This window comes from Penicillium psychrosexuale, assembly GCF_028828465.1.
Source record: "Penicillium psychrosexuale strain IBT 29551 chromosome Unknown utg000003l, whole genome shotgun sequence".
Lineage (NCBI taxonomy): Eukaryota > Fungi > Ascomycota > Eurotiomycetes > Eurotiales > Aspergillaceae > Penicillium > Penicillium psychrosexuale.
Window position 1 is genome coordinate 4,499,768 of NW_026643188.1, and position 23,912 is coordinate 4,523,679.

A 23,912-nucleotide genomic window follows, 5' to 3' on the forward strand; every position below is an offset into this window, starting at 1 on the left:
GGTCTGTTTCGCATCTTGATTAGATTTCATTTTATCATCTCTCGGTTTAACTTTTCCCCCTGGCACTGGAATTCCAGCAATTTACCTGTTTATGCTTTGTCTTATAGCAGAATAGATGGGCCAGGAAACAGACACAAGACTATTATAACACGCATCAGAAAAAAGCCCAAAGCAATATAAGAAGAACCAACTATACCATCCCAAACTCACACTCACCAGACCCCAGACCCCAGTCCCCAGGCTATCTATCCTCTAGTCCCGAAAACATAATCCCGATCAACAGCAAGCCGCCCAGCCCCAATCTCCCTCTGATAATGCTCGACAAGCCCAATAACAATAAAAACCCAGCCGCGCTGCCCAAGGTCCTTATCGCAGTTCATGACGGGAAACGAGACATAAAGCTCGCGCCGGTGGTGCATGGCCTCGTAATGGGTGATCTCGCAGTCACCGGCGCGGCACCGGTCAACCACGACGTCCATCAACTCTTCGTCGGAATAGAGGTAGTCTGTGATGGATAGCTTGACGGATACCCACCACAGGTCCGTCATTGGGCTGAGGTCTTCGTGGTGGGGATGCCCGTTTGAGAGGAAGATTGTGCGTGTCTGCTTTAGGGCTGCTCGGCGTCTTGGGCCTATGGGGTTCCAGGGTTGGGGTAGTTTTGATCTGAACATTTTGATTGTGGTGGGGTGGAGTTGGGGCTTGGTTTGGTTTTGATGGACCGTCGCCGTGGACGTGAACGATGGGAACTGCTTTCCGTCTGATGATGGTGTATAGACTTGAAGGGGCAGTCCGAGGTTATTTAAATGCGATGTAGTGAGACAGTGGGCAGTTCTATCGAGAGACTGTCTTTGAGACAGTTGGGAAGAGAACAAAGTCTTTCATGTGAGGTTGTTTACAATGGCTTTGTTGGTCTCTGACTAGTTAGGTAGGTACAAAGTAAAGCGAACAAAGCCTCGAAGCCTTTCACTGCTTATGATTCGAAATCAAGGATTTAAGAACAATGTCGGTCAGCGCTTTCCCTTAAGGAACTTGACATTCGTTGGTCTGATATTCAGTTCTTCTAATCAGAGAACAATGAGATTTCTCTGATGGTATCGATCAGTTCAAACTAGACTTAGATAGCATCTTGAGATCAAACCTAGTAAATAATCCATTCTTCTATCGTTGAAATTGAAAATTTTATGATTCTTAAGACTCGATGCAACGTCTCATCTTACCGGCTGAAAGTATCAGCATGCAGCCATCTGGAACTCGACAAGATCACGCAGTTTAAAAGGTTATACATAGAAAGTCGTCAAATTTATGCTTTTTACTTGCCGTCTATCAAACCTAGGAAGAGGGAAGAATATATCAAAAGAAAAAAAAAGAATCTAACAGACTAATCCCGTCGTTCTCAAAAATCGAACGCGGCCGACTATTCTTACAATGAAGAGATTTGTCGATTGGACATCGTTTTCCACGTTGCCCAACAAGAAAAGAGAGAACAGATGCCAAAGGGCTAGCCACAAATACAAAGGAACATAACCAGCATGAACAGAGTTCATTAATCGTGTACCTGGATGCCGCGTAGGGATTGATCCAAATAAACTTCGATGCGTCATTTTAATGCATGTTAATAAGCCGAAACCTCTGCCGAGGTCCCGAGGTCCAGAGTTTCCAATACCACTACTCAACGTAGTTGGCAGGGAAAGGTCCCTTCTGCCCTCTCAGCTCGCCTTCCCACCAGTCGTCCGTGCTATCCGTCTTCCGCACGACGCGGATGCGGTCCCCTTCCCGGAAACTCAGATCACCATTCCCCTGGCCGTCAAAGTCATACAGCGCCGTGACAAACACTGGACGGGATGACGGTGGTGGTGGCGGAGGTCTTTTCTTTCCTATGGCGGCAGCCATGGGTGATACCTTGGCCTGGAAAGAGTCTACATTGGGGCCGGCGGGTGATCTGACCACTCCTGATGAAATGGGAGTGGCTTGTGGGGTTGGCATGAATGTAGGACGAGGGGGCTCGAAGTAGTCACCGCCCGTTGCGAGGGGCTTAGATCCTGCGGCGTTTCCAACGGGAATTGCGCTGCTCTTGTGGCTAAGTGTTGACAGGGGCGGAGAGGGAGGGTATTCTGGTACACAGGGTGTCTGGGCCGACGATCCTGGTGTTTGTGAGCCTCGGCGGTAAGATGGGAGCGAGGTCGATGAGGCATTGCTAGGAGCGCGGCTTCCAATTGAAGGGCGTTTCTTGTTGTCGTGCTCGGCTGCGGCTCGACGCATGGCCTTGCCGATGGTCAGGGAACCGAAGTTTTCTATTTCAGTTTGCACAGGTTTGAAGGCAAACTCCCAGTCTTGGACAACTTGTTCCATGTCTGGTGGCGGGGAGGGGAATCCCTCTTCTGTACAATAAGTGTGAAGTACAGTGTAATAGTTCGCAAGCATGCGGTTTTGGATCTCGACCTGTGCTTCGAGGAAGTATGGCGTCAGGGAGAATATGAGGGCGATTAATGTTGGGAGTCGCTGTCGTAGGTCCTCGTCGGCAGCTTGGTAAGCCTGGACGGCGATTAGTGTTTCTTATTCTATGAATAGTATTGGGCATTGAGATTGTACCTCTTTCGTATCGGCAAGTTCTGCCTCCGCTTTGGCCAGGTTCGCATTGTCGCGGTCGGTGCGCTTTGGCTTTTTCATGAGGCTATCAACACGTCCTTGGGAGATTTCAAAGTCGGTCTAGAATTGGGATATTAGAACTAATCCACCAAGAACGTCGGTATTTATTGTGTACCTTCTTGTCGTTTCGCTTTTTGATCGTCTTTTTCATCGGCGCAAGGGATTCCTTTGCCTGCGAAGCCGGCTTGGTCATGCGAGTATCGACAGCACCGAGTTCCTCTATGAGGTCGTTACGTAGTTCATCATATTCCTTGCGCAGTCGGTTTGTCCGAGCTAATCTGACGGGGTCTGTATCGACGGCGTTGTGGTTGGACGGGGTTTCTGAGGAGCCAATGATAGGACCGTAGAGGCCGTCGAATTCATCAATAAGGCGACTCTGGTAAGTTGCGATAGAGATCCAAGCATCACGCCAGGATTGGGTAGATTCCACGATCTGATCAAATAACACGTATCAGGAAATGCGACAGAACGCGCGTCATCGGGGTAACATTGTCTACCTTGCCTAGGAGCATATCTGCATCGTCGAAGTCTTTTAAAAGCACAGCAATTTGACTGTCATCTGCAGACGACTTAGTCGTCATGCGACCAAAGCGTCTCGTCATGTTCTGCATGTTGGGCGATGAGCTCTCAGAAGCTGGGGAACGCGGAACGGGAAGAGAGGGGATGACAGAAGCGTGTTTGAAACAAGAGTGAACTTTAATTCAAGTCAATATTAATCAATGTATTCAATTCATCCAAGTCATCCAATGCAAATGCAAAATGTAAGTGATGGGGGAAGAAACATTGAAAGGAAGGAAGGGGAACGTCCCATCCCCTCATGACACATAACTCAGCCCCAATGTGTTTCAGCCTTTCATGCGGCTCGTGCCACGACCCCTCCAATGTATTTGACCTTTCGGGAAGGAGACAATGTCAATCCCCTGAACCCTTCTCCACTCTAGATAGATCATATTAAATCCGGTTATCCATCTTATCTCATCGATATGGAATACTAGTATATGCCCTACAGAGTACGGAGTACTGTGAGGCATTGTAGTACTTACTACCTGCTCATAAAATACAGTATACCATACATATACCCCGTACAGAGACGCAGATGTAAACATTGAACTCTGGAAATCGACGAATCCATCCGTGGACGGACAAACTTAACCTGCTGAGCTCAGAACTCTATATCTTTCACGTGATCCAGATCTTCATTTATAGTTGTCTGTAACAATGTCATATCCGTGTTCTCTTCGGTCATAATCCAATCTAAAATACGGAATAGTATCCTCGATATTAGGCAACGATCAATAGCTCTTTCTATTCCGGGTATGGCGCCCTCACTCTCATCCCCGTTTGGTCTTAGCCTCACGCCCGTTTTAACAGCTAGCCGTGCCAAGCGCCCAACACGCACTTGGCACGGCTAGCCCGCTCGCCCTACGGGGTACCTTTAACGGACCGAGAGAATGAAATTCCACCTTTACTACATAGAATTGGGGTTGTTTAACGTGCAAGGTGAATCCAGTCGAGAATACCTTATCTCGTTGTGGCATCGTATAACGTCCAAGTCTGGTTTCCAATAAGGAAAATATCACCTATTCCAATCTAAGGAATACAAGGTTGTATAGCAAAAGTAATCCACACCAAACAATTAATTTCCACAAGTGAGAGTTTTTCCTATTCATCCAATGAGGATCAAACTCCAAGGAAAACCACATTAATCACGCATTGTTCAAGCCTTCATACGGTACCTATACAATTGGCACTCGAAACCAATCTTCTTAGGCTCACCCGAAGAAAGCAAGTCAAGAAGTCCGCGTTTCTCCAGGTCTTGGCAGAGTTCCTTTTTCAACAGAAATTCCTTTCTATTCCCTTCCTCCCTGTTTCCCACTCCGCTACTTCCTTCCGCTTCAGTTCCTTCATTCAAGAAACGATTCGTGTCCAAAGCTAGATCAGAGACTTTGCCATATTTGTTATGCCAACATTTTTCGATGATATCGTCAATCCGTGGATTGTCATTCAATTCCGGAAACTCCATGTTCTGTAGCAAATCCACGGTCTTAGGACCATGGTCGTAGGGGTCCTCGGTAAGACATCGATCTCCGTAAACCTCAAATCCGTAGTTGATATAATAGTATAAAGAACCGAGGGCGAACTGCTCTGTCCGCGAGCCAAGGGAGCCGGAACTTCCACAAATGCCTTCATCCGGTTCGTTGCTATTAAGAAATCTGCCATATGGACCTATACAAGCTTCGTGACCCGCTCCGATTTTCGCTGTGCAATCAAAGTCGGATAATTTGAGTCGGTCACGATCAAGTAGAATATTTTCAGGTCGTAGATCACCATGGGCGAGGTTGAGAGATTCCAGGAAAGCGACGGCTTGAGCGAGATCGTTCATCCATCCCTTTCGTAGGGATAGCGGTTCCAACTTTTCCACTTTAGTAACCACCATATTTTGTCGGTTCCGAGTATGGTTGTCCTCTATTCTAGAAAAAAGTGACCCGTCTATTATAAGTGTTTAGTAGATAGTCCTATTTGCTAGTAATAGGGGGTCACACCTCTCATATACTCGAGGAAGATGCCTTTGCCTGAAATATGAAAACATTGCACGATAAAGGGGCAAGGCGGATTTTGTGAGAATATGCGGTATATCTCGACTTCTTTGCCGAATTGTTCCCTTTCCTCTTCTCCTGACTGCGGGACCTTGACCGCAATGCGAGGGTCGACCTCGTAAACGAAAGAGATGCCTCCTTTCCAGATCCAGTGGACACTAGGGAATTGGTCTTTGATATCCATGACGAAAATATAATGTGTAATTTGAATGTTTGGAGAGCAGGACAGAAGCAAGTGTTTCCTGTGATTCAAGGGGAGGTGAGCAGAGGGGAAAAGCAGGGCCAGGCACAGCTGAATCATGAACCAATGATGATGACTCCCGCTTTCCATAGGCCCAGCCCTGTCTAATTGTAATTGAGGCGGATGCGCTGGCTAGTGTTATCGTTACGAATCAGAAGTCTGGAACATCCCTGAGCTCCTGCCCTAAATGGCGTAGCATGTAAATTGTTGTGGATTCTATCAACACGAACTACCGGCATTTAGGCTTAGTACTTTCGATACAACTTTGCTTTTTCTGCGCCCATTTTTGCACTCAGCATGACTGCATAGATCACTTATTTCCTTTCGCCCGAGAGAAACAGTTTATTTAACTATTGAAATGGAAAGCGAGTACGAAGTATACGGATATAGGCTCAGTTTCCAGGGGTTTGCAATATCAAGTTTTATACATACTATTCAATTTACAACAATCCCACCAAAACATATACTATGTAGACTTAGACTTTATATCTACAGATTCAAAAAAGAGTATAACAACAGAATTACAGTACGAGTTCTAGGACGACTGAATTCTGGGCATATAAAAACGTCTTGTCGTGATGCTCTCAAAGTTCCGCTTCATCCATCTTCAACAAACCTTTCTGCCACCACTTCTCCTCCTCTTCCACGGCCGCTATCCGACTCTTTGCCTGCCGGAATCCATGTCCCTCTCCATGGAAAATCACCAACTTAGGATGACGACCAGCCTTTTTCATCATTTCGACCATTTCCTCTGCTTGGTTCATAGGAACGACCGTATCCTGGTCTCCTTGAAGCAACAACAGTGGCGCAGTAATCTTATCCGCTTTATAACAGGGACTGCGTTCGCGGAAAATGCGGTTTTTCTCGGCTTCATCCGCATCAGGATCAAACAACAAGGCGAATGCGTAATGGCTCTCGAACTTATGAGTATCCTCACAGAGAGCCTTGACATTGCCGATTCCGTATAGAGAATTGCCACCGGCAAAGAGATTGGGGTAGTCACAAAGAGCTTGGAGTACGATATATCCGCCTGCGCTTTGGCCGCGAACACCGACTCCGTTGGGGTCAATTCGGCCAGACGATGCCAGGTATGACACACAGCTAGCAGCATCTGCTGTATCAAGAATTCCTAATCACTTTGGTCAGCATTGGAGGGATTGAATGAATCTGCCATGAGAAGTGTGAATTCTCACCCCATTGTCCATTCAGGATATCCCGGTATGCTCTGCCATATCCGGAGCTACCTCCGTAATTTACCCAGACAACAGCATAGCCTCGGGAAGTCCAGTATTGGTCCGTGATATTTAGGCCAGTTCCGGTTTGCGATGTTGGTCCGCCATGGACGCAGACGATCAAAGGCGGCAGCGCTCCAGAAGGTGCTTGATAATCTGGGTTCTGAGGTGGGTAGAAGATGGCATGTGCCACTCCTTCCAAGCTCTTACCGTGGACTCTTGGAAAAGATATATGCTCTGGCTTGGAAACAAGAGAACTTGGCATGGGGAGCTCGGAAGCTACCCTGAGTGGAGTGAGCTTGATGGCATCGGCGATGTCCAACGTGAAAACAGTGCTGAAGCTTGTTTCACTGGAACCAAGAAGGGCTATTTTTGTGTCTGAGAGGGGATTATCTGCCAATATAACCGTGTCTGTCACTGGCACATTCAGGTCTTGCCAGGTGTCATTCGACAGATCTATCAGGATGAAGCTCCATCGAGCATTCTTGTTGTACGACGCGATCATTAGAGTAGGAGTCAAAGACACGTATGTGCAGCTGTCAAAATGTAGGTCAGTCATCAAACCAGCTGCCTCCTGGGGTCAGGACTAAACGTACTTTCCTAGACGCCAGTCTGGCTGCGAAAATTCCACCTCTTCCAGACCATGCAGGGCCACACGCTGGCTTTCCAAAGTGTCAAAGTTGAACCGATAGAACTGCCAATACCCCGAAACATCGCTCGTGAAGTACAATGTGTTATCAAGGCCCCATCGTGGCTGGCTGACACTTTCTTTCTTAGGCACACCATGCACATGGTGAACGTCTGTGACCTCACCATTGTTCCAATTAGCAACATACAGGCGGGCTCCTGTCCAAGGCATATCTGGATGAGACCACTGGGTCCAGCATATCTTGCTGCCATCGGGGGAAAACTGAGCAGCGCTGTAGAAGTCGTCGCCGGAGGCGACATTGACTATTTTTTTGGACTGTACGTGTACCGCGACGAGTCGGTTCCGAACTTCCGCCGGCAAGGGCTTGGAGTGGTCCTCTTCGATCGCTAAGAGCCATCCCGAGTCCGCCTGACTATCTGACAAAGAGCCTATAGCAGAGGTGCATGCATAGCGGAGATCAGTGCCTGTCGTGGTGATCTGTTCAACAAGACCGGTGGAGGGGTCGACTTTGTGCAAATCCTGTGTCTCCCGATCAGAAAAGACGACCTGCCCGTTGAAGGCGATCATCGATGCGCCGCCATATTCATGAACTTTGGTGCGAGCGTCATATCTAGTGGATTGTCATTAGACCTGGGTTCATACATGGCTAGATCTAGTATGTACTTGGCCGGTAAGATATCGCGTCCTTCAAGGCCAGAGTATTCAACGACGCAGCCTCGTCCCTGCTCTCCGGGTCGACCCTCAATGACATAAACCTTTCCATTTGATGACTAAAGAGGTCGTTAAAATCTTAAGTATGAGCGATGTTGAAATTCATTGAACATACCGCGATGGATTCAAACTGAACACCGCTAGCACCAAGCAAAGTAGAGCTGATTGGGCTCTTCCATTGGCCGAACGGAGCGGTGATGGGAGTAGCCATGGATATTCTAGCAATAGATAACTTATTTGCCGGATTGATCGAGTTGATAGTCCTGTTGGGAATGTATATTGGTATAGGTGTTGTCAGCGTTGTGAGGCGATGGTGGAAAACAGACAATCTACCCCGCATAGCCTGCAACATAGTGAGGCTGGCTGAAAGTTCAGCTGAGATTCAATTGAAAACGACCAGTAATCAATAATGCAGGTCTAATTCAAATCTTCTTTTAGGCAATCACAAATAACTGTCGAATACCTGTCTTAATACCTACAACATATATTTTCCAATATTGGTGCCTGAGGCCTCAAAGTCTGCCTTATCAGCTTATCGTTTCCACTTTCAACGCGAAACAACCCGCGTGGACGCGACTGAAACTACATTTCGCGACTCCATGCGATGCGGCCATGGTCAAATAAATTAGCTGTTTCACAATGCCACAATGATGTCCACACCGTCTTCCTCCACGCGTCTTCCTCCTACCTCCCCGCAGGTCACTGCCTCGGTCGTGAAGTTTCGCTGCCTGTACACTCACGACCTACGCCGCAAGTCCAAACGATGGCACGACGGACACTTACGATATCATAAACACAACAAACGTGTTATGGTATACGATGACCAGGGTAATTTTATCGGCGACCACCACTGGCGATCCACCGATGAAGTACAAGATGGCGACGAAATGGAGCTGGACAAGGGAGTCCTGATTGAGGTGACCGAGAACATGGGCACGACTGAGACGGATATCACAACACTGTACGAAAAAAAGAAATCAAGCCAGGGCTCGCCGCCGACCAGAGACCCGCGCTCCCCCTCTACCTACGCACCTTCTGCCTCCGTACCTCTTCGCGGTTCCCAGTCATTTCGCTCACTTTACGATTTGCTGGGCATTAAAAAGACTCCTATTGGGCATTTGATCTGCCCGCACGAGGAAAGGAATCCCCCGCAACCAGCCTCCAGCATTCAGGAACCCGAAAGAGCACCGAAGCGACAAAAGACATCCTCGGTGGTGAATCGAGGCGAGCAACGCTCGCGTGTGGGTGAGGTGATCGATTTAACCGATTCAACCGATTCAATTCAGGGACTCTCTGAGAGGGAAAGGCCGAAACAACCGAAAAAACCACATAGAGCTGGGGGTGATTCTACGGCTGATGCAGCACTCCCGGTAAATCGTGAGCAGAGGTCGAAACCAACTCGGCCACAGAGACCCAATCCTCCTTCGTTCTCAAGCGCCTCCGCTTCAACTGCATCTGAACCGATCTCCAGTCTACCAACACCCGAGGAATTATTCCGTACACCCGTCAAGGGTTTCCAACCTGCAAGGTCACTAGGCAATAAATCGAAAGATGACCCGCCACCTATTCAACCGCCAAGGCCCCGAGGCCCCTCGACAAGTTCCCTTCCCACTGTAACCCCAGAAACTGAAATACCGAGGCCACGGGAGACCTTGCGCGTGGAGCGGCCATCAATCAGCCGCGAAAATCGATCAAGAGCTCTGTCACGTCCCATCCCACCACAGAGGTCTGACCCTCCGGCGGCTTCGAGGAGCTCCCTCACAAGCGCACCCAAACCGTCGTCTGCTAGATCTACACCACAGACGCCGGTGCGTGCAGTCAGCAATTATGTGAACCCTATCGAACCTGTGGGTAATCAAGCTTCAATCAACGTTCCAGCATCAGTCAACATTCCACCTCCAGCCAATGTTCCACCTACAGCCAACATTCCACCTCCAGCCAATGTTTTACCCACAGTCAACGTACCATCTCCAGTCAACATCTCATCTTCAACGAGCATGCCGCCTCCATCACGTCCATCATCGACACTACGCTCTGGGGCACCTACATCCGCCCTACGCATGGGAGTCGGGAAGCCACGCAGGAAACTGATGTACAGTGCTCTATTGCCGGGCGCTTCACGAACTCCATCGCCAGCGACCTCAGATACATCTCCTGGTAGTGCAAGTGAGCCCGCCACAAATACCCCAGAGCAACAGTTAGTACGGTACCCACCCATTAACCAAAATTGTGATACTGATTCTGTGCAGGCTGGCCGCCGTTCCAGGTGATTCCTCAATATCAAACGAAGAGTTTATGCCCTCAAGCTCGACACAATTTATCTTCGACGAGTTGATAAATGGATCAGGGTTCAAATCGCCCTCCACGATCAAAAGTCTAAACGCGGGAAAATCTCTCAATTCACCCTTGCGCAAGTCAATGTCCAACCCGATTGAATCGACTACCCGCCAGGTCCGAGCAGGAGGACCATTCCACGCGGCTAACAAGGAAAACGAGCCTAGAGAGCAAGGCCCCTGGACATCCGAGGCCTTGGATTTGTTTGACTTCTGGCCTGCTGGACGACCAAAACCAAACGAATGAATTACGTACTGTGGCTCGGCCTGAGAGCCGTGCATGAGGTTCTAAACAACAATGAGTAGGGTTCAAACCAACTTGACAACACAAAGACAAGAGCCTTCCAAGGTTCTTGTACCCAACAAGGTCTACCGTCTTATGAGAAGCAACCAGCAAGTCGCCGAAAACCGTTGTTCTCAAAAATCCAGTGAGCAGCTTTCTGTAGTGTCACGCGAGGGCAACTACATTTCAAGATGCCATTCACAAGTGCACACTTGTGGAAATAGCGCTTGCAATTCGTGTCGTGGAAACCCATGCATTCATATCCACAGACTCCCCTCCCCGCCTCTCTCCCCAATCCGTCAGGGCTTATGATTTAAAATGCTTCTCCTCATGAGGCTTATGTTATCTGTTTATCCGAAACAAGCTCTCGAGACCCAGAATGACCCCGATGCTCTTATTGAAACAAGGGAAATATGATAGAACAAAGATACCCATTTAACATTGATGAAAAATACATCTATACCCAACTCACACCAACTCATCCAACATAAACCCCCTTCTTAACCAAAATCCCAGAAATATAAGGCATAGCCGACCACTCAAAACTCATCTCCAACTCCACCCTCTCCCACCCCCCATCCCCATCAGCCGCAGCCCTCAAAACCGCCTCCGTATCCCTATCCAAACAACAATCCCCAACAAACCAACTCCACCCAAGAACCCCATACAAACCCTGCACAACCCGCCCAACAACCGACCCCTTCGCCCGGCGCCACGGGTTAACAACATGCTCCGTAACAAGCAGCCGCCCACCAGGCCGAAGCAATCCATACAGCTCCCGCACAGTCCGCTCCATCTCCGGCACGGAGCACAGCACACGCACGCACAGGATCGTGTCGAAGATTCCTGCGCGCGCGTCGGCATCGTACGCGTCCACGACGCCTGTGTCCGTCGCTCGCAGGGCGGGGATCAGTTCGCGCGCTGCTACGCCTGTCGGTACGATGTGGTATTTGGCGGAGATGTTCTCTGCTGTCGCTTTTGCGCGGATCGAGGAGTGCAGGCTTTTGCAGGGCTCGGCGCCGTAGAGCGCTGTTATTGAGGGTGAGGTTAGTAGGGGCATCTGCGTGCCGGTGCCTGGGCCGATGTCGAGCACTATTCCTGAGGCTGTGCGGAGGATTGGGGGGATTAGGGCTGAGGAGCCGACTGGCTCGGGGATTTCTTGGTTGTTGGGGTCGGTGCTCATTTGGCGGGAGGCTGGAGGGTGGTTTGGTTAGGAGTTGTGTTTTATATTTTTTATATGTTTTTTATAGGGCGTTGCTTCTTGCGGTTTTTCTCGTTCATTTGTAGAGATTGCTAAGAGCAAGAAGCTCCGCTCTTGGTTTGTTGATGTGTGGCTGGGACTCACTGGTGAACTCAATCCAGAATCTTCCGAATGCTTCATCGCGAAGTCTCCGGGTCTGGGTAATTAGGGCAAAGAGCTGGCCATTTTTGAAGACTGCTTCGGCGCAGACTCGGATGTAGTCTGTATTGCAGTTAGTAATGTGCTAGTTTATATCAAATGAGAAATTGGTGCTGATGTGCGGAGAATGTCCAATATATCAAACAGAATACAGAGAGATTCCCAAAAGAAAAAAAGACGATACAAAAAATAAATACAGCATAGGGTAAATACAAGCAGAATGCAGATTGAGAGCACACCCGCCGGCGTCCAATTCCATAATTGATATCGAAGCCATTCGGCATCTGTTCGACCACTGTACTTACGCGACATCGCCCAAGTCAGGATATGTGCTGGCTCGAACATTGCGAGCATTCGCTCGACGAACGGCGGGGGCTTTCGGTTGACATTATAGTCAGAGATGGTCAAAATCCGATTTCACCAACTCCAATGGATGTAAGAGGAGAGATTACAAGAAAAGGTTGATATAGTTAGCGGAAATGCACCACGTGACCGGGGAGCTTTGTGGGGTCGGCGATAAACAAGTCACATACTTAGCTGACTAGGGCTGTGGTCTGAAGATGACCAATGAATGAATGGCAATGGCGTGATTATTCCGATAGCTAATTATAATCTCACGATCATACATCTTACGAGATGAAAAGTAATCAGGCTTAATCCAACAAAATTGAACATAGACTAGTATCTAGCATCCTGGGTTGGTGCAAATTGCACAAATACTCAACAGATGCTCCGGAAGAAAGAGCGGTGCCTATCAGTACAAAGACGACGGCATGTAGTGGTCACAAGGATTATCACATAAAAGGAGATTATAAGGAAATAGCAGACTCAGATTGGGAGAAACGTTCCAGAACGGAATGATTGAACGAAGGACAGAGACAGAACAGACGCAGGAGAATTGAGATCTGTAGAGAGCAAAGAAAGAAAAAGATCGTAGGTGAGAGAAGGCGGAGGAAGTTAGGTGAACCTATTCAGGGGGTCGGAGCCAAGAGTCCAGAATCACCAAAGAGTACATGAGTCTCGGTTTGAGGTATGAGGGATTCCACGCTCGTGTGAAAGAAGTTAGGTTAAAAACACTATTAGAAGGGTTGCTGGTTGGACAAGATACAGAATAAGAGGAGACTCGTCGTCATTATCTTTATAAGTGACTCGAGTCTGGGTTGAGGACCTGCCCACAAACCCTACGAACAAATGCCAATCTCATTGGATGTTCAGCGATGGTGGGGTGAGTGCATGCGATTGACCCTCGGGCTGTACCGACTGGTGCGAGCAAGGGAGCCAACATCGTGTTTTCCGTCGCAACAGGCACGGACATTTTCAAGTCGGTCTTGCTCCTGGGTTTCGATCACTTGTCTCAGATCATCGGCACTTTCTTGGCCATGAAGAACTTCATCGTTGATACTGGGAGATTGACCGTGCCGTACCTTCAGACTTGCGATGGATCCCCGAATCGAACTTGAGATGGTGCTGAGTCTTGACGAAGAACGTTGGCGATCATCAGGAACTTGCAACGACGAGTTTGGTACAGGTGAGCTGAGCGCCGGTGACGCACGGCCACCGAGAGTCCCGGAGGATCGCATGGACATCGCCGAGGCCGCTCGCCGCTGTTGCTTGGATGCATGACGAGCGGTGCGGCTATTGTAAGATGAGAACGACAGTCGTGCGTTCTGACGAGAGCTAGACCGGAAGCTTGGGGGGTTGAACTCGTTGATGTCGTCAAGGGATACGCTGTTATTGTCCTCGCAGCTCTCGTTGGTCTCCCTCAGAAGGAGGTAAGACAACGCGTTGAACCACGTCTCATGCCTCTGGCTCGTCGTAGCCGTAAAGCGAACTCGTCGGCCAGGACTGACAACCTCCAAGCTCCTGCAGTGAAGACCCGGAGGATACGGATTGTCGTCGGCAACCACTCGAACAGCCTCGATAGGCACACTCTTGGTACGGAGCTCAGTCTTTCCGGCAGTTTGCGGGTCCTGCGTACTCCAATACAGAGTACGGGTATACGGGTGAACCCAGAAGTATCGTCGGTGCCGTGTTGTGGACATATCCGACGAGCCGGTCTTTCGAGTGTACTTCCAAAGGAATTCACCAATCATGGTCTGAGTAATCGCCTGGATCATGCGCGGATCAGTATTAGGTCCATAGCCCTGAGGCATGGGGCCAACTTGAGGGGCCATATTGAAACGCTCCTCGAGCTCAGACGCAAAAGACGAGACTGAGGATCGTCGAGACATCTGGCTTTGACTTCCTCTCCTCATTCTGGCCTGAGATGAACCGGTTCTTGAAGAGCTTGCCCGCGCAGCGTGTTCGCTTGGCGTAAGTGGGCGCTGGGAGTTCATGCGGTAGGCAGAGGCAGGTGCCAAAGGAGGCCCCATGACAGACGTAGGGGATGGCGGAGCCACGTCGATGGACTTCTTCTCGGCTGCTGTGATAGCTTCCCGGTGATCGAAGGGTAGTGGAGGATGGCTGGCACCAGATGTCTGACTGGCTGAACTGTGGGGCCGGCGGTGACTTGGCGTTGTTGGCTTCGCAGCCTGAATTTGCGAAAGGCGAGGTCGCGTCGGAGCCTTGGGTGGTACATGAGGAGTTGTGATACTTGCAGTGACTGAGGCAATCTCCCGTGAGCTGTCCGTCACCTGACTGTCGGAAGACAGCGGGCGTGCGGACACACGATCCATGAGGATTTGATCTATCTGTTTAGAGGACAGGATAGTCTGGGATCCTTGGTCCATGCTCACTGAACTAGGTTGCTGTCTAACAGAACGAGGTAGGGCGTTGCCAGAGATATCGTTCAAGGCCAGTCCAGCACCAGCGAGCTGATCACTATTAGCTGTGCTAGGGCGGCTACGAGTAGCGCCAACAGGCTGCTCTCCGGGGACCATCACAGCGGCCCCAGCCTTTGACTCTGTCGGCTCGATTTGAGTAGATAAGTCTGCCACCGCAGGGATGACAAATGGCATAGACTTCGCTGGATGAGTTTCCACAGAGCGCACGGAGGAGAATGACAATTCCGGCGTAGGGACAAGGCGGGGCTTTGGAACAATAGGCTCCGTATATGCGGGATCGAGGCAAGAGATCGTCAAGTTCGGTACTTCGCGCTCACGTTCAACATGCTTGATAACATCGACGTATTGGATGACAGGTGGCTCGGGTTCAGGAACAGTTGCATCGACTGGCGTAGTAGATTGAGTGGTGATCGAAGAGAACGTCAACTCAGGCACTTCGCGCTCGCGCTCAACGTGCTTTATAACGTCGACGTATTCAATAATCGGCTCCGCCTTGGCAAGTATTGCGTGTACAGGCGCAGTGGATTGGGTGGTGATAGAAGAGAAGCTTGCCTCTGGCACTTCGCGCTCACGTTCAACGTGCTTAATGACATCAACGTATTGAATGACAGGCGGCTGCGGTTCGGGAACAGTTGCTTGGACTGGCTCGGTGGTTTGAGCAGTGATAGAGGAGAAGGTCAATTCAGGCACCTCAGGCTGACGTTCGACGTACGTGACGATAGGCTCCGGCACAGCAAGAGTTGCCTGGACAGGGACAGTCGTTTGATTATTGATGGAAGAGAAGCTCAACTCGGGGATCTCGCGCTCGCGTTCGACGTGTTTGATTACGTCGACGTATTTTATGATGGGTTCCGGCTCGGGAACAGTTGCCTGGATTGCCTGGACAGGTATCGTCGACTGAGCGGCGACAGAAGAGAAGCTCAACTCTGGTACTTCACGCTCGCGTTCAACGTGCTTGATCACATCAACGTACTTGACGACAGGCTCCGGCACAGCAAGTGTTGCCTGAACAGGCGCAGTAGAATGATTATTAATGGAAGATAATGTCAACTCGGGGATCTCGCGCTCGCGCTCGACGTATTTGATGACGGGTTCTGGTTCCGCAATAGTTGCCTGGATAGGTACTGTCGACTGAGCGGCGACAGACGACAAGCTCAGTTCTGGAACTTCACGCTCGCGTTCAACCTCTTTAATCACATCGACGTACTTGACGATAGGCTCTGGCACAGCAACTGTTGCTTGGACAGGGGAGGTTGATTGAGTGGTGATGGAGGAGAATGTCAGCTCGGGCACCTCCGGCTCGCGTTCCACGTATTTGATAACCTCGACATGCTTGATGATTGGCTCAGGCACGAAAACCGTTGGTTGAATAGGATGAGATGTTTGTGATGAAATTGAAGATATCGTCATCTCCGGCACTTCCGGTGCGGGCAGGACATGCTTCACTGGTGTGGTGGTGCCCCCGGTAATGAATGAGACACTCAGATCAGGACGCTTAGGTGCGGAAGGCGTGGTTTCTTGGGAAGAAACGTGCGCTATGCCCATTTCGGGTAGATCTGGTTGAGCGTTGACATCGTCCTGCTGGTCTTGAACCGAACGATCGCCCACAAGCATGTTTTGCGGGGAAGAAACATTCGATGGGTCATCAGATGAGGGCTTGAGTGGAGTCGCCTTTGTTTCCTCGCCGATCTCCCGGTCTGTTTGAGTTGCGTCAGGTGCAAGAGCATGCGGCAGAGCAGCTCCTGCAGCAAGACCGACAGCTCCAGCAACAATGCCAGTACTGATAGACGTGGGCTCCCAAGGTTCAGTCATAACACCAGAATCCACCATTGCGGGCTTAGGTAGTGCATCCAGCATTGCATCCGAGGGTCTGCGTGAGCCCGATGCAGGCTCCATGCGGGGTGTCGAAGCCTGGGAGTTTACTTCGTCATCCTCAATATTCTCGAGCTCTCCAAGTTCGGCAAAGAGGCTCTGGCCCTCTTGAGCTATTGGCACTGGCGCAAAGCTGGGTGCTGCGGATTCGCGTGAACTCGAAGGTCGACTGGTTGATGCGAATGTGGCCTCTCCAGATGGACGAATGCGTCTCACGCTACGTTTAGACTTAACACGGGGTCTGGAGGCATTCCTTTGGCTCGGAGAGTCGAACACTTTATCATATTCTTCCTCATCGGAAGATGCGGAAGCAGTGCTGTTATATGAGTTGCGATTGCGAGCTTTGGCCAGGAGCAGGGGAGAAGGCACTCGGCGGCGAGGAGTTGTCTGTACGTTTTCTGTCTCGGTAAGATCTGCAGAATCGCTGCTGTCATCCGCCATGCTTTCGACACCAGTCTGGAATGCTTCGCTCTCAGTTGCGGTTGCCATCTCATTCGCTGTTTCAAATCCATCTTCCGCCTCGGTGGCTGTATGGTAGACGTCGCTAGGTTCATCGGGAGACGGCGAGCGAGAGCGGCCTCTAGTGGATAACGCCTTGGTGTGGGTCTCGGTAGGACTGATTTGGCCCGCATTGTCTTCCCAATCGGTGTCGTTAAGCTCAACAACTGATATCTCTTTGCGGCCTGCGCCCAAAAGATCTGGGCGGGGAGGCTTTCGGGACGGCTCCGTCTTCGTCTTCTGGCGTTTGCTGGTTGCGTTTACCGTAGTGCTCTCACGGCGGCGTTGCTCAACTTCATCCCGAGCCTCTTGCAGCATGCGCTTGAGCTCAATCTTTTCGGTCTTCTCGCGATGAATTGTGCTCTTAAGACTCTGGATCATGCGATGAGCATGGCCGAGCGAGCTCTTCAATGTTTCCGATTCGAGATGGCCATGGCGGGGAGTGAACTTGTTGGGGGACGGTGGCGGAGAGCTTTCAGGTGTGATCTGCTCGGGCTCATTGTCCTCGTCGTCATATGCAATATCCCTCGAGTTTTGGTTTTCATAGTCCCGGAGCCTCATGGCAACGGCCTTGGCGAGTTCTTGATTTTGAGAAGTCATCTCTATCAGCTTCTTTTGGAGCGCGGCCTTTTCCGCATCGCCAGCAGTCAGGTTCCTCCGCAAGAGGTGGATTTCCGCATCATTTGCCTTCTGCGTGAGGATCTGATCCTCAAGCAGCCTCGCATTGGTCTGCCTTAGCTCCTCCAGCTCTCGTTCCGCGGCGTTCTTTTCCGAAGTCGACAACGTGATGGTAGTGTTGAGCCGTTGTTCACGTTCCGCGGCCTCCCTTGCAGCTGCCATAAATTCATGTGCTTGAGTCTCCAGCGCCCAGTTCTCGTCCTTGTAGCGTTGCTCACTGTCGTCGAGTGCCCGGATCCTTTGTTCATAACCCTCTGCCTCCAACTCAAGTCTAGATTTTTCCAAATTAACAAACTTGAGTGTCTCATCTCGTTCTGCGAGAAGAGCTTGCAGTTGGCGGACCTGGGCCAAAAGTGAAGTGGAGATCTCAGTCGCAAATTCGATATCGTGGACACGGTTCGACGGTTGATTGCGCTGCTTGCGGGATGGAACGCTGACTTTGCTAGGGGAGTTTGTGGCTTGACTGGCGAACAAAGCGGAATTTAAGGGTGACTATCAGAGCTCGATGTTAGTTCGGTTAGAGTTAGATGTAAACCCAGGCAGTACCTTTTGATCGAAAGATAGCGTTCCAAGTTGAGCATCCTCCGGGCCTCCGGCAAGACGTTTGGGTCCTAAAAACGCTCGTGCTGACTCCAAGCCGATCTCATTGTACTCCTTTTCCAAATCTGCCAGTTTGCGTCGCAGTTCCGGGCCCATCTCTCCCTCATTCTGCTCCTGCTCAACCTCCTTCAACTGCTCCGAGAGCTGCCGTTGCTGATCGATAAGGGCCGTTCCTAGCCTTGAGGCCTCCTCCAGACGGCGCTCCGTCTCCGCCAAGTGGGCCTCGAGGGCCCGTTTAGCTTGTGCTGGTGAAGACGCATTCAGGCTGTATAACTGACTATCAAAGGGCGAGTATCGATTGGAGTCGCGACGAGCAGTTGGCCTTCCGGAATTCGCAACGAAGGGGTCGTCCATGGACGCAAATGGCCCGGTGGCCTCAGCGTTGGATGTGGTCATTATGTGGGAATCAGGGGCCTCGAACGGCATCTGAATCCTCTTAATGCCGAGGACACAGTTGCCGTTGAGATATCAGGGACTCGCGGCTTGATCGTTGTTATGATTCTAGGCCGCGGGCATTATCCGAATCGCCGCACTCGGTCAAAGGTGTCACAAGACGCTTTCCGTGGAGGTCTCTGCCGAGCCGACCAGCGACCAAAGGTTGTTCAGGGATTCGGGATTAACACGCTGATGTTGATGCGATAGGCGTCAAACGGTACGCTGTTGAAAGATGTGGAAGGGAAGAGGGGGAAGCCCACACGATTAAAAATAACAAACACCGACCTTCGGACGAATCAGTGAGCTCCCAGTGAGATTGGCCAGATACACGCGCGCAGAGATGCAACTAACCACAACAAAGTGCTCGGGATCTGCAGGACCTTTGGAATGGGCCCCAGTCTGAATAAACGAAAGACTAAAAGACAAAGGGAAAACAGAAGGATAGCTATCTAAAAAATGAACGGAAAAGAAGGAAAGGGAGCGTAGGGAGTGATTTGACAGGTCGAGTTTGGATGACTCGGCGGGGGAGAAAAGGGAAGAGAGGTACGGAGTAGAGTGAACGTGGTATTGTTATTTGCCAATTATTGGCGCCGGCGTTTGAGATTCACGATCGATGATCATCCCATACGGAGAGATCAATCTACGATACTAGGCTATCTTGTTTTCCCTGAAGGGACCTTTGGAATTCACTATGAAACTGTAAAAACATATGAAACGCTGATTCGACAGGTTCCTGCGTGTGTTTGGCTGCCATTTTGCTATCAAACGCGTCCCAAAGTAAGGGGGTGTTTGTCTTGTTTGCATCGACATGCTTAGTCATTTTCATGGCCTCGACTTTGGAAATGCGCCGCATCTTTACAACCTTTGCATCTGACACAATTGCTTGATCTATTCGACTGATCTTCACCAACATACAAAACACAATGGGCGAAGAAAACGAAGTCGCAGACGCTGTCCCCCAAGTCGCTTTCAAGAAACGCTCCAAGGGCAAAGCCAACTTTCGCAAGAAGCCCGCGACGCCACCTCCAGCTTCCGACTCCGACTCCGACTTTATATCATCCGATGACGAAGAAGGGCGGCGAATCAAGAGGCGACGCAAGAATGCAGCTGTCACCGCTTCATCGACAAATGCGACAAGGAAACAGCACACAGACGGACCTACAGCAGCAGTTCCTGCTCCATTAACCTCGAGCAACGATGCCACCAAAGCTTCCGACTGGTACGATGAGAACTTGAGCGAGAAGAACTTATTGGGCACAACCCGGGCGAAACCAGCCCCTTCTACCTCACAGCTAGACGGAAGCTACAAGGGCGCTGCCAACTATCAATCTTTCATCCAGAAGAACCCCGACGCACCGGGGAAATTCGGTCCTGTCAAAGCAGCGACCAATGTTAGGACTATTACAGTCACGGATTATGCCCCTGATGTGTGCAAGGATTGGAAACAAACTGGCTACGTGAGTTACCCTCGCCTGCATCTGTCTTTGGATCGAGACTAACTATTTAAAATCAGTGTGGCTTTGGAGACAGTTGTAAATATCTCCATTCTCGCGAGGCATACAAGGCAGGATGGGAGCTGGATCGGGACTGGGAAGTCAACACCAAGGGCAAGCAATTAACCGGGCGAGTGATTTCCCAGCGAAAAGGTGCGGGCAAAGTCGACGCAGAAGACGATGAAGATGATGAAGATGAATTGCTAGAGAGCATCCCATTTGCCTGCCTAATCTGTGTGAAGCCCTATCAAGAACCTATCATCACCAAATGTGGGCACTATTTCTGTGAAGCCTGTGCCCTGCAGCGGTACCGGAAGACTCCGTCGTGTGCTGCTTGTGGCGAGGGAACTGGGGGTGTCTTCAACGTTGCGAAGAAGTTGAATACTCTTCTGAACAAGAAGCGAGAACGTGCGCGCAGGATTCGAGAAGAGGCGATTGCAAAGGGGGAGGAGGTTAGCGATGAAGAGGATGATAGTGATTAGCCGGATCTCTGGATAGCATAATATAAACACAAAAGCAGCTGGACTGCCACACTTCTCATTGCATATTCTATTACAACGCGACTGGAAAATCAGTTGATCGTAATAATGCGTCGTAACATATAAACGCAAATCAAAGAGAATACTCCGTCCATGTATATCATTTCTAGGCCTGGTAATATAATGTGGCAAAGTGGATTAAGGTATATATGTTGTACCATGTACGTTGTAGGTGTGTACCAGGGCTTGACCATTCATTAGCCATAGACAATACAACAATACGCTCGTCAACAAGACCAAGGAATAATGCCGACCACGCGGCATGCGACGCAACCCTAACGCGGACATATTCCGTAGTTCCACGGCAATAAAACCGCGCCCGGGCCTTTTAAATGGCTCATGTTCCCCGCTAAGTTAATCAAGAGTCGCCAGTGCCAAGTGCAGTCTAGTTATGGTGCGATACAATACTCCGTACAATCACTTTGCATTCCATCAGATGCCCCTCGGGATATTCCTTCCCATTTTACATGATTTAGCTACATTGCGGAGTATCAATCCCCGATCTCAGAGGTCTTACAAGACATATTGCAATCCACTTGATCAAGATGTGGGCCGTCACAGCCACAGAAATAAGAACCCGCATATTAGGGCCCTGAATCTTTCATGGTCCATTAATATATGACGGTACGTATTATTTAAGATTAATATTATTCGACTATATTCGACTATGGTTCCATGTTCCCCAAGTAGGCTGTGCATCGACAAAAAGGACCAATGGAGCCGACCACTAAAGGTTATTCTGGCCAATTTAAAATCGACTGCAACCGAGCCCCACTGTCTTAGTCTGTAAGTAGTTAATAATAGTCTGGGCGCCTTAGTTCCTTAGTATATGGACTATTCCTAAATTGGAAAAAAGCCTTTCAACTTGTCGAAGCCACGTGCCCTTACGGACAGAAACACGCATTATCAGGGTGGATTCAGAGAGTGCAATAATACCGAGAATGGAGATGGGAGTGTACCTCCGTAGTACGATTCGTAAGATCAACTGTTCAGCCTTTCGTCCCGTCCATGGCTCTAGCGTAAACTCGTCAAAAAGGGGTTAAGCGTAGGTCCAAGCCAAGCTTTTTTCTTTCCCCCTCAAACGACCAAAAACCGAAACCAAAAACCCAAACGCCCCTTGGCATCAGACTAAAGGCGGCTCAGGGGAGTCAAACGCCCCCCGGTGGCCAATGATATATATGGCCATGACATGGTCGAAACGGGGCAAGTCCAGGGAGAAGCTCCCTCTTCGGTTCTATTTGACTTTAAATCTTTTCCTATTTGTACGGGGTAATCTTTCATTTCCATTTCATCTGCCTTGACTAGTCCCCCTCTCTTTCCTTTATTATTCCGCGCCTTCATTTTGGATCTTTTTTGCCTTCAGGGGTGGTACTTTGGAATATTCACTCCTTCTACTCCTTCTACTCCTATTTCGCATACATCGGGTACATATCAATGGCTTAGTAGTGAATCTACTTCGAGTCACACTTACTACCACTCCACAGAGGCCCAGACTTTTTAATATCTTCATTCATTATGAAAGGCGGACTCCGTATCGCGGGGTTTTGCATTACCTGCCTCATTCTATTCTCAGTATATCTACTCGAGGCACATCTACAAGACATCTGCAATCAATATCGCGCTGGCGCATATGTGATTCGTTGGCTAGATCGCCATGGCACTGCCGCAAGCCCACACGGCGAGATCACACCGGGTGATAAGGTGATTGTGATGGCCAAGCTGGAAGAAGAGAACACCGATTGGGTGGAAGACGAGCTTCCTGAGTGAGTGCTTCGATTTCGCACTTCGAAGACCCCAACTAATTGGCCTTCTTTCTAAACAGCTGGCAACGGGCAATCTACACTGTCAACCCCTCACACGAGACACGATTAAATCCTGATGTTCTAACAACTCCATTCAACAAAGGCCACGAAGCCATGGCCTACTTCACGTATATAATCGACTACTACCACAATCTCCCCTCGACCATCGCCTTTCTCCACGCTCACCGCGCAGGCTTCCTCATGGCATGGCACGTCGATGCGCCACTCCACGACAACGTCGTCGCCATGCGCAGTCTGCAGTCCGATTTCGTCCAGCAAAACGGCTATGTCAACCTCCGCTGCAATTGGAATCCCGGCTGCAGGGACGCCCACCGCTTCAATAGTCATGTCACCGACCAGGTCTGGTTGGATGTCTTCGACGGCACGAGTACGCCTCCTTTGAATACTTCCTCATCCACGCAGCAGGAGTCCGCTGGCCAGATGTATCTTCGCAAGCCGGCCAAGATCGGCGCCGCATGCTGCGCGCAATTCGCTGTCTCGCGAAACCAGGTTCAGAGGCGTCCGATTGAGGATTATATCAAGTTCCGGCAATGGATTATCGACACGGAGCTTACTGACGCTTCGTCGGGGCGGGTTATGGAGTTCTTGTGGCATATCATTTTCGGCATGCAAGGGGTATAGTAAGTTATGGTCGGTCACATTTGTTATAAGTTGAACTAACCGTCTTGACAGTTGTCCCGATGAAAAATTATGTTATTGTCAAGTTTACGGACAGTGTTGATTCCGGTCTCGACTTCCAAGGTTGAGCGTTCATTCTCAAATCCAGTGACACCTCCCGGGCTGGTATCTACATCTCGTGGACCACGTGGCGTCCTACCACATACCTTTTACGACAGTACAAACACCCACTCACTTGAATTCGGTCACCCATTTTGTCGCATAGAACTTGGAGTTTTCAGAGGTGCTTTTCTTATATATTAATTGCGTTCAAGCGTGGAGGACAAGGTTCATTATTCACATACTCTATCACTTTTAATGATGGACTTGAAAATCAGAGTACATAAAATATATTCTTACCATTGTCTTTTTCATTTCCTTGCATACATCTCATACCATCCAGACTTTATGACCTCCACTACCAAAAGTGACTCCATGCTCTA

The 23,912-nt window shown here is 49.8% G+C and overlaps 8 protein-coding genes across 8 annotated transcripts; 3 read left to right on the plus strand and 5 right to left on the minus strand.

The window, feature by feature from the left end:
* Window positions 1–245: 245 nt before the first annotated feature.
* N7518_005553 (BAR and SH3 domain-containing protein) lies at window positions 246–3,257 on the minus strand (the record flags this gene model as incomplete). The annotated part of the gene is made up of 5 exons (XM_057186480.1): window positions 246–624; window positions 1,670–2,532; window positions 2,590–2,706; window positions 2,762–3,079; window positions 3,144–3,257. The coding sequence occupies 5 exons, from the start codon at window positions 3,255–3,257 to the stop codon at window positions 246–248; spliced, it is 1,791 nt and encodes a 596-aa protein (XP_057043250.1).
* Window positions 3,258–4,363: 1,106 nt separating this feature from the next.
* N7518_005554 (uncharacterized protein) lies at window positions 4,364–5,427 on the minus strand (the record flags this gene model as incomplete). The annotated part of the gene is made up of 2 exons (XM_057186481.1): window positions 4,364–5,136; window positions 5,190–5,427. The coding sequence occupies 2 exons, from the start codon at window positions 5,425–5,427 to the stop codon at window positions 4,364–4,366; spliced, it is 1,011 nt and encodes a 336-aa protein (XP_057043251.1).
* Window positions 5,428–6,068: 641 nt separating this feature from the next.
* N7518_005555 (S9 family peptidase) lies at window positions 6,069–8,428 on the minus strand (the record flags this gene model as incomplete). Its single annotated transcript, XM_057186482.1, has 5 exons — window positions 6,069–6,613; window positions 6,678–7,252; window positions 7,313–7,975; window positions 8,029–8,135; window positions 8,192–8,428. 5 exons carry the CDS (start codon window positions 8,426–8,428, stop codon window positions 6,069–6,071), a joined length of 2,127 nt encoding a protein of 708 aa, XP_057043252.1.
* A 295-nt stretch (window positions 8,429–8,723) lies between these two features.
* On the plus strand, window positions 8,724–10,656 carry N7518_005556 (DNA helicase ZGRF1-like domain-containing protein; the record flags this gene model as incomplete). The annotated part of the gene is made up of 2 exons (XM_057186483.1): window positions 8,724–10,273; window positions 10,326–10,656. 2 exons carry the CDS (start codon window positions 8,724–8,726, stop codon window positions 10,654–10,656), a joined length of 1,881 nt encoding a protein of 626 aa, XP_057043253.1.
* Window positions 10,657–11,170: 514 nt separating this feature from the next.
* Window positions 11,171–12,436, minus strand: N7518_005557 (class I SAM-dependent methyltransferase; the record flags this gene model as incomplete). Its single annotated transcript, XM_057186484.1, has 3 exons — window positions 11,171–11,886; window positions 12,038–12,154; window positions 12,331–12,436. The coding sequence occupies 3 exons, from the start codon at window positions 12,434–12,436 to the stop codon at window positions 11,171–11,173; spliced, it is 939 nt and encodes a 312-aa protein (XP_057043254.1).
* An 866-nt stretch (window positions 12,437–13,302) lies between these two features.
* On the minus strand, window positions 13,303–18,918 carry N7518_005558 (putative nuclear migration protein (ApsA); the record flags this gene model as incomplete). Its single annotated transcript, XM_057186485.1, has 2 exons — window positions 13,303–18,414; window positions 18,469–18,918. The coding sequence occupies 2 exons, from the start codon at window positions 18,916–18,918 to the stop codon at window positions 13,303–13,305; spliced, it is 5,562 nt and encodes a 1,853-aa protein (XP_057043255.1).
* Window positions 18,919–19,880: 962 nt separating this feature from the next.
* N7518_005559 (U2-type spliceosomal complex subunit CWC24) lies at window positions 19,881–20,932 on the plus strand (the record flags this gene model as incomplete). The annotated part of the gene is made up of 2 exons (XM_057186486.1): window positions 19,881–20,414; window positions 20,471–20,932. The coding sequence occupies 2 exons, from the start codon at window positions 19,881–19,883 to the stop codon at window positions 20,930–20,932; spliced, it is 996 nt and encodes a 331-aa protein (XP_057043256.1).
* A 1,572-nt stretch (window positions 20,933–22,504) lies between these two features.
* Window positions 22,505–23,533, plus strand: N7518_005560 (DUF3431 domain-containing protein; the record flags this gene model as incomplete). Its single annotated transcript, XM_057186487.1, has 3 exons — window positions 22,505–22,752; window positions 22,812–23,432; window positions 23,485–23,533. 3 exons carry the CDS (start codon window positions 22,505–22,507, stop codon window positions 23,531–23,533), a joined length of 918 nt encoding a protein of 305 aa, XP_057043257.1.
* Between the last annotated feature and the right edge of the window lie 379 nt (window positions 23,534–23,912).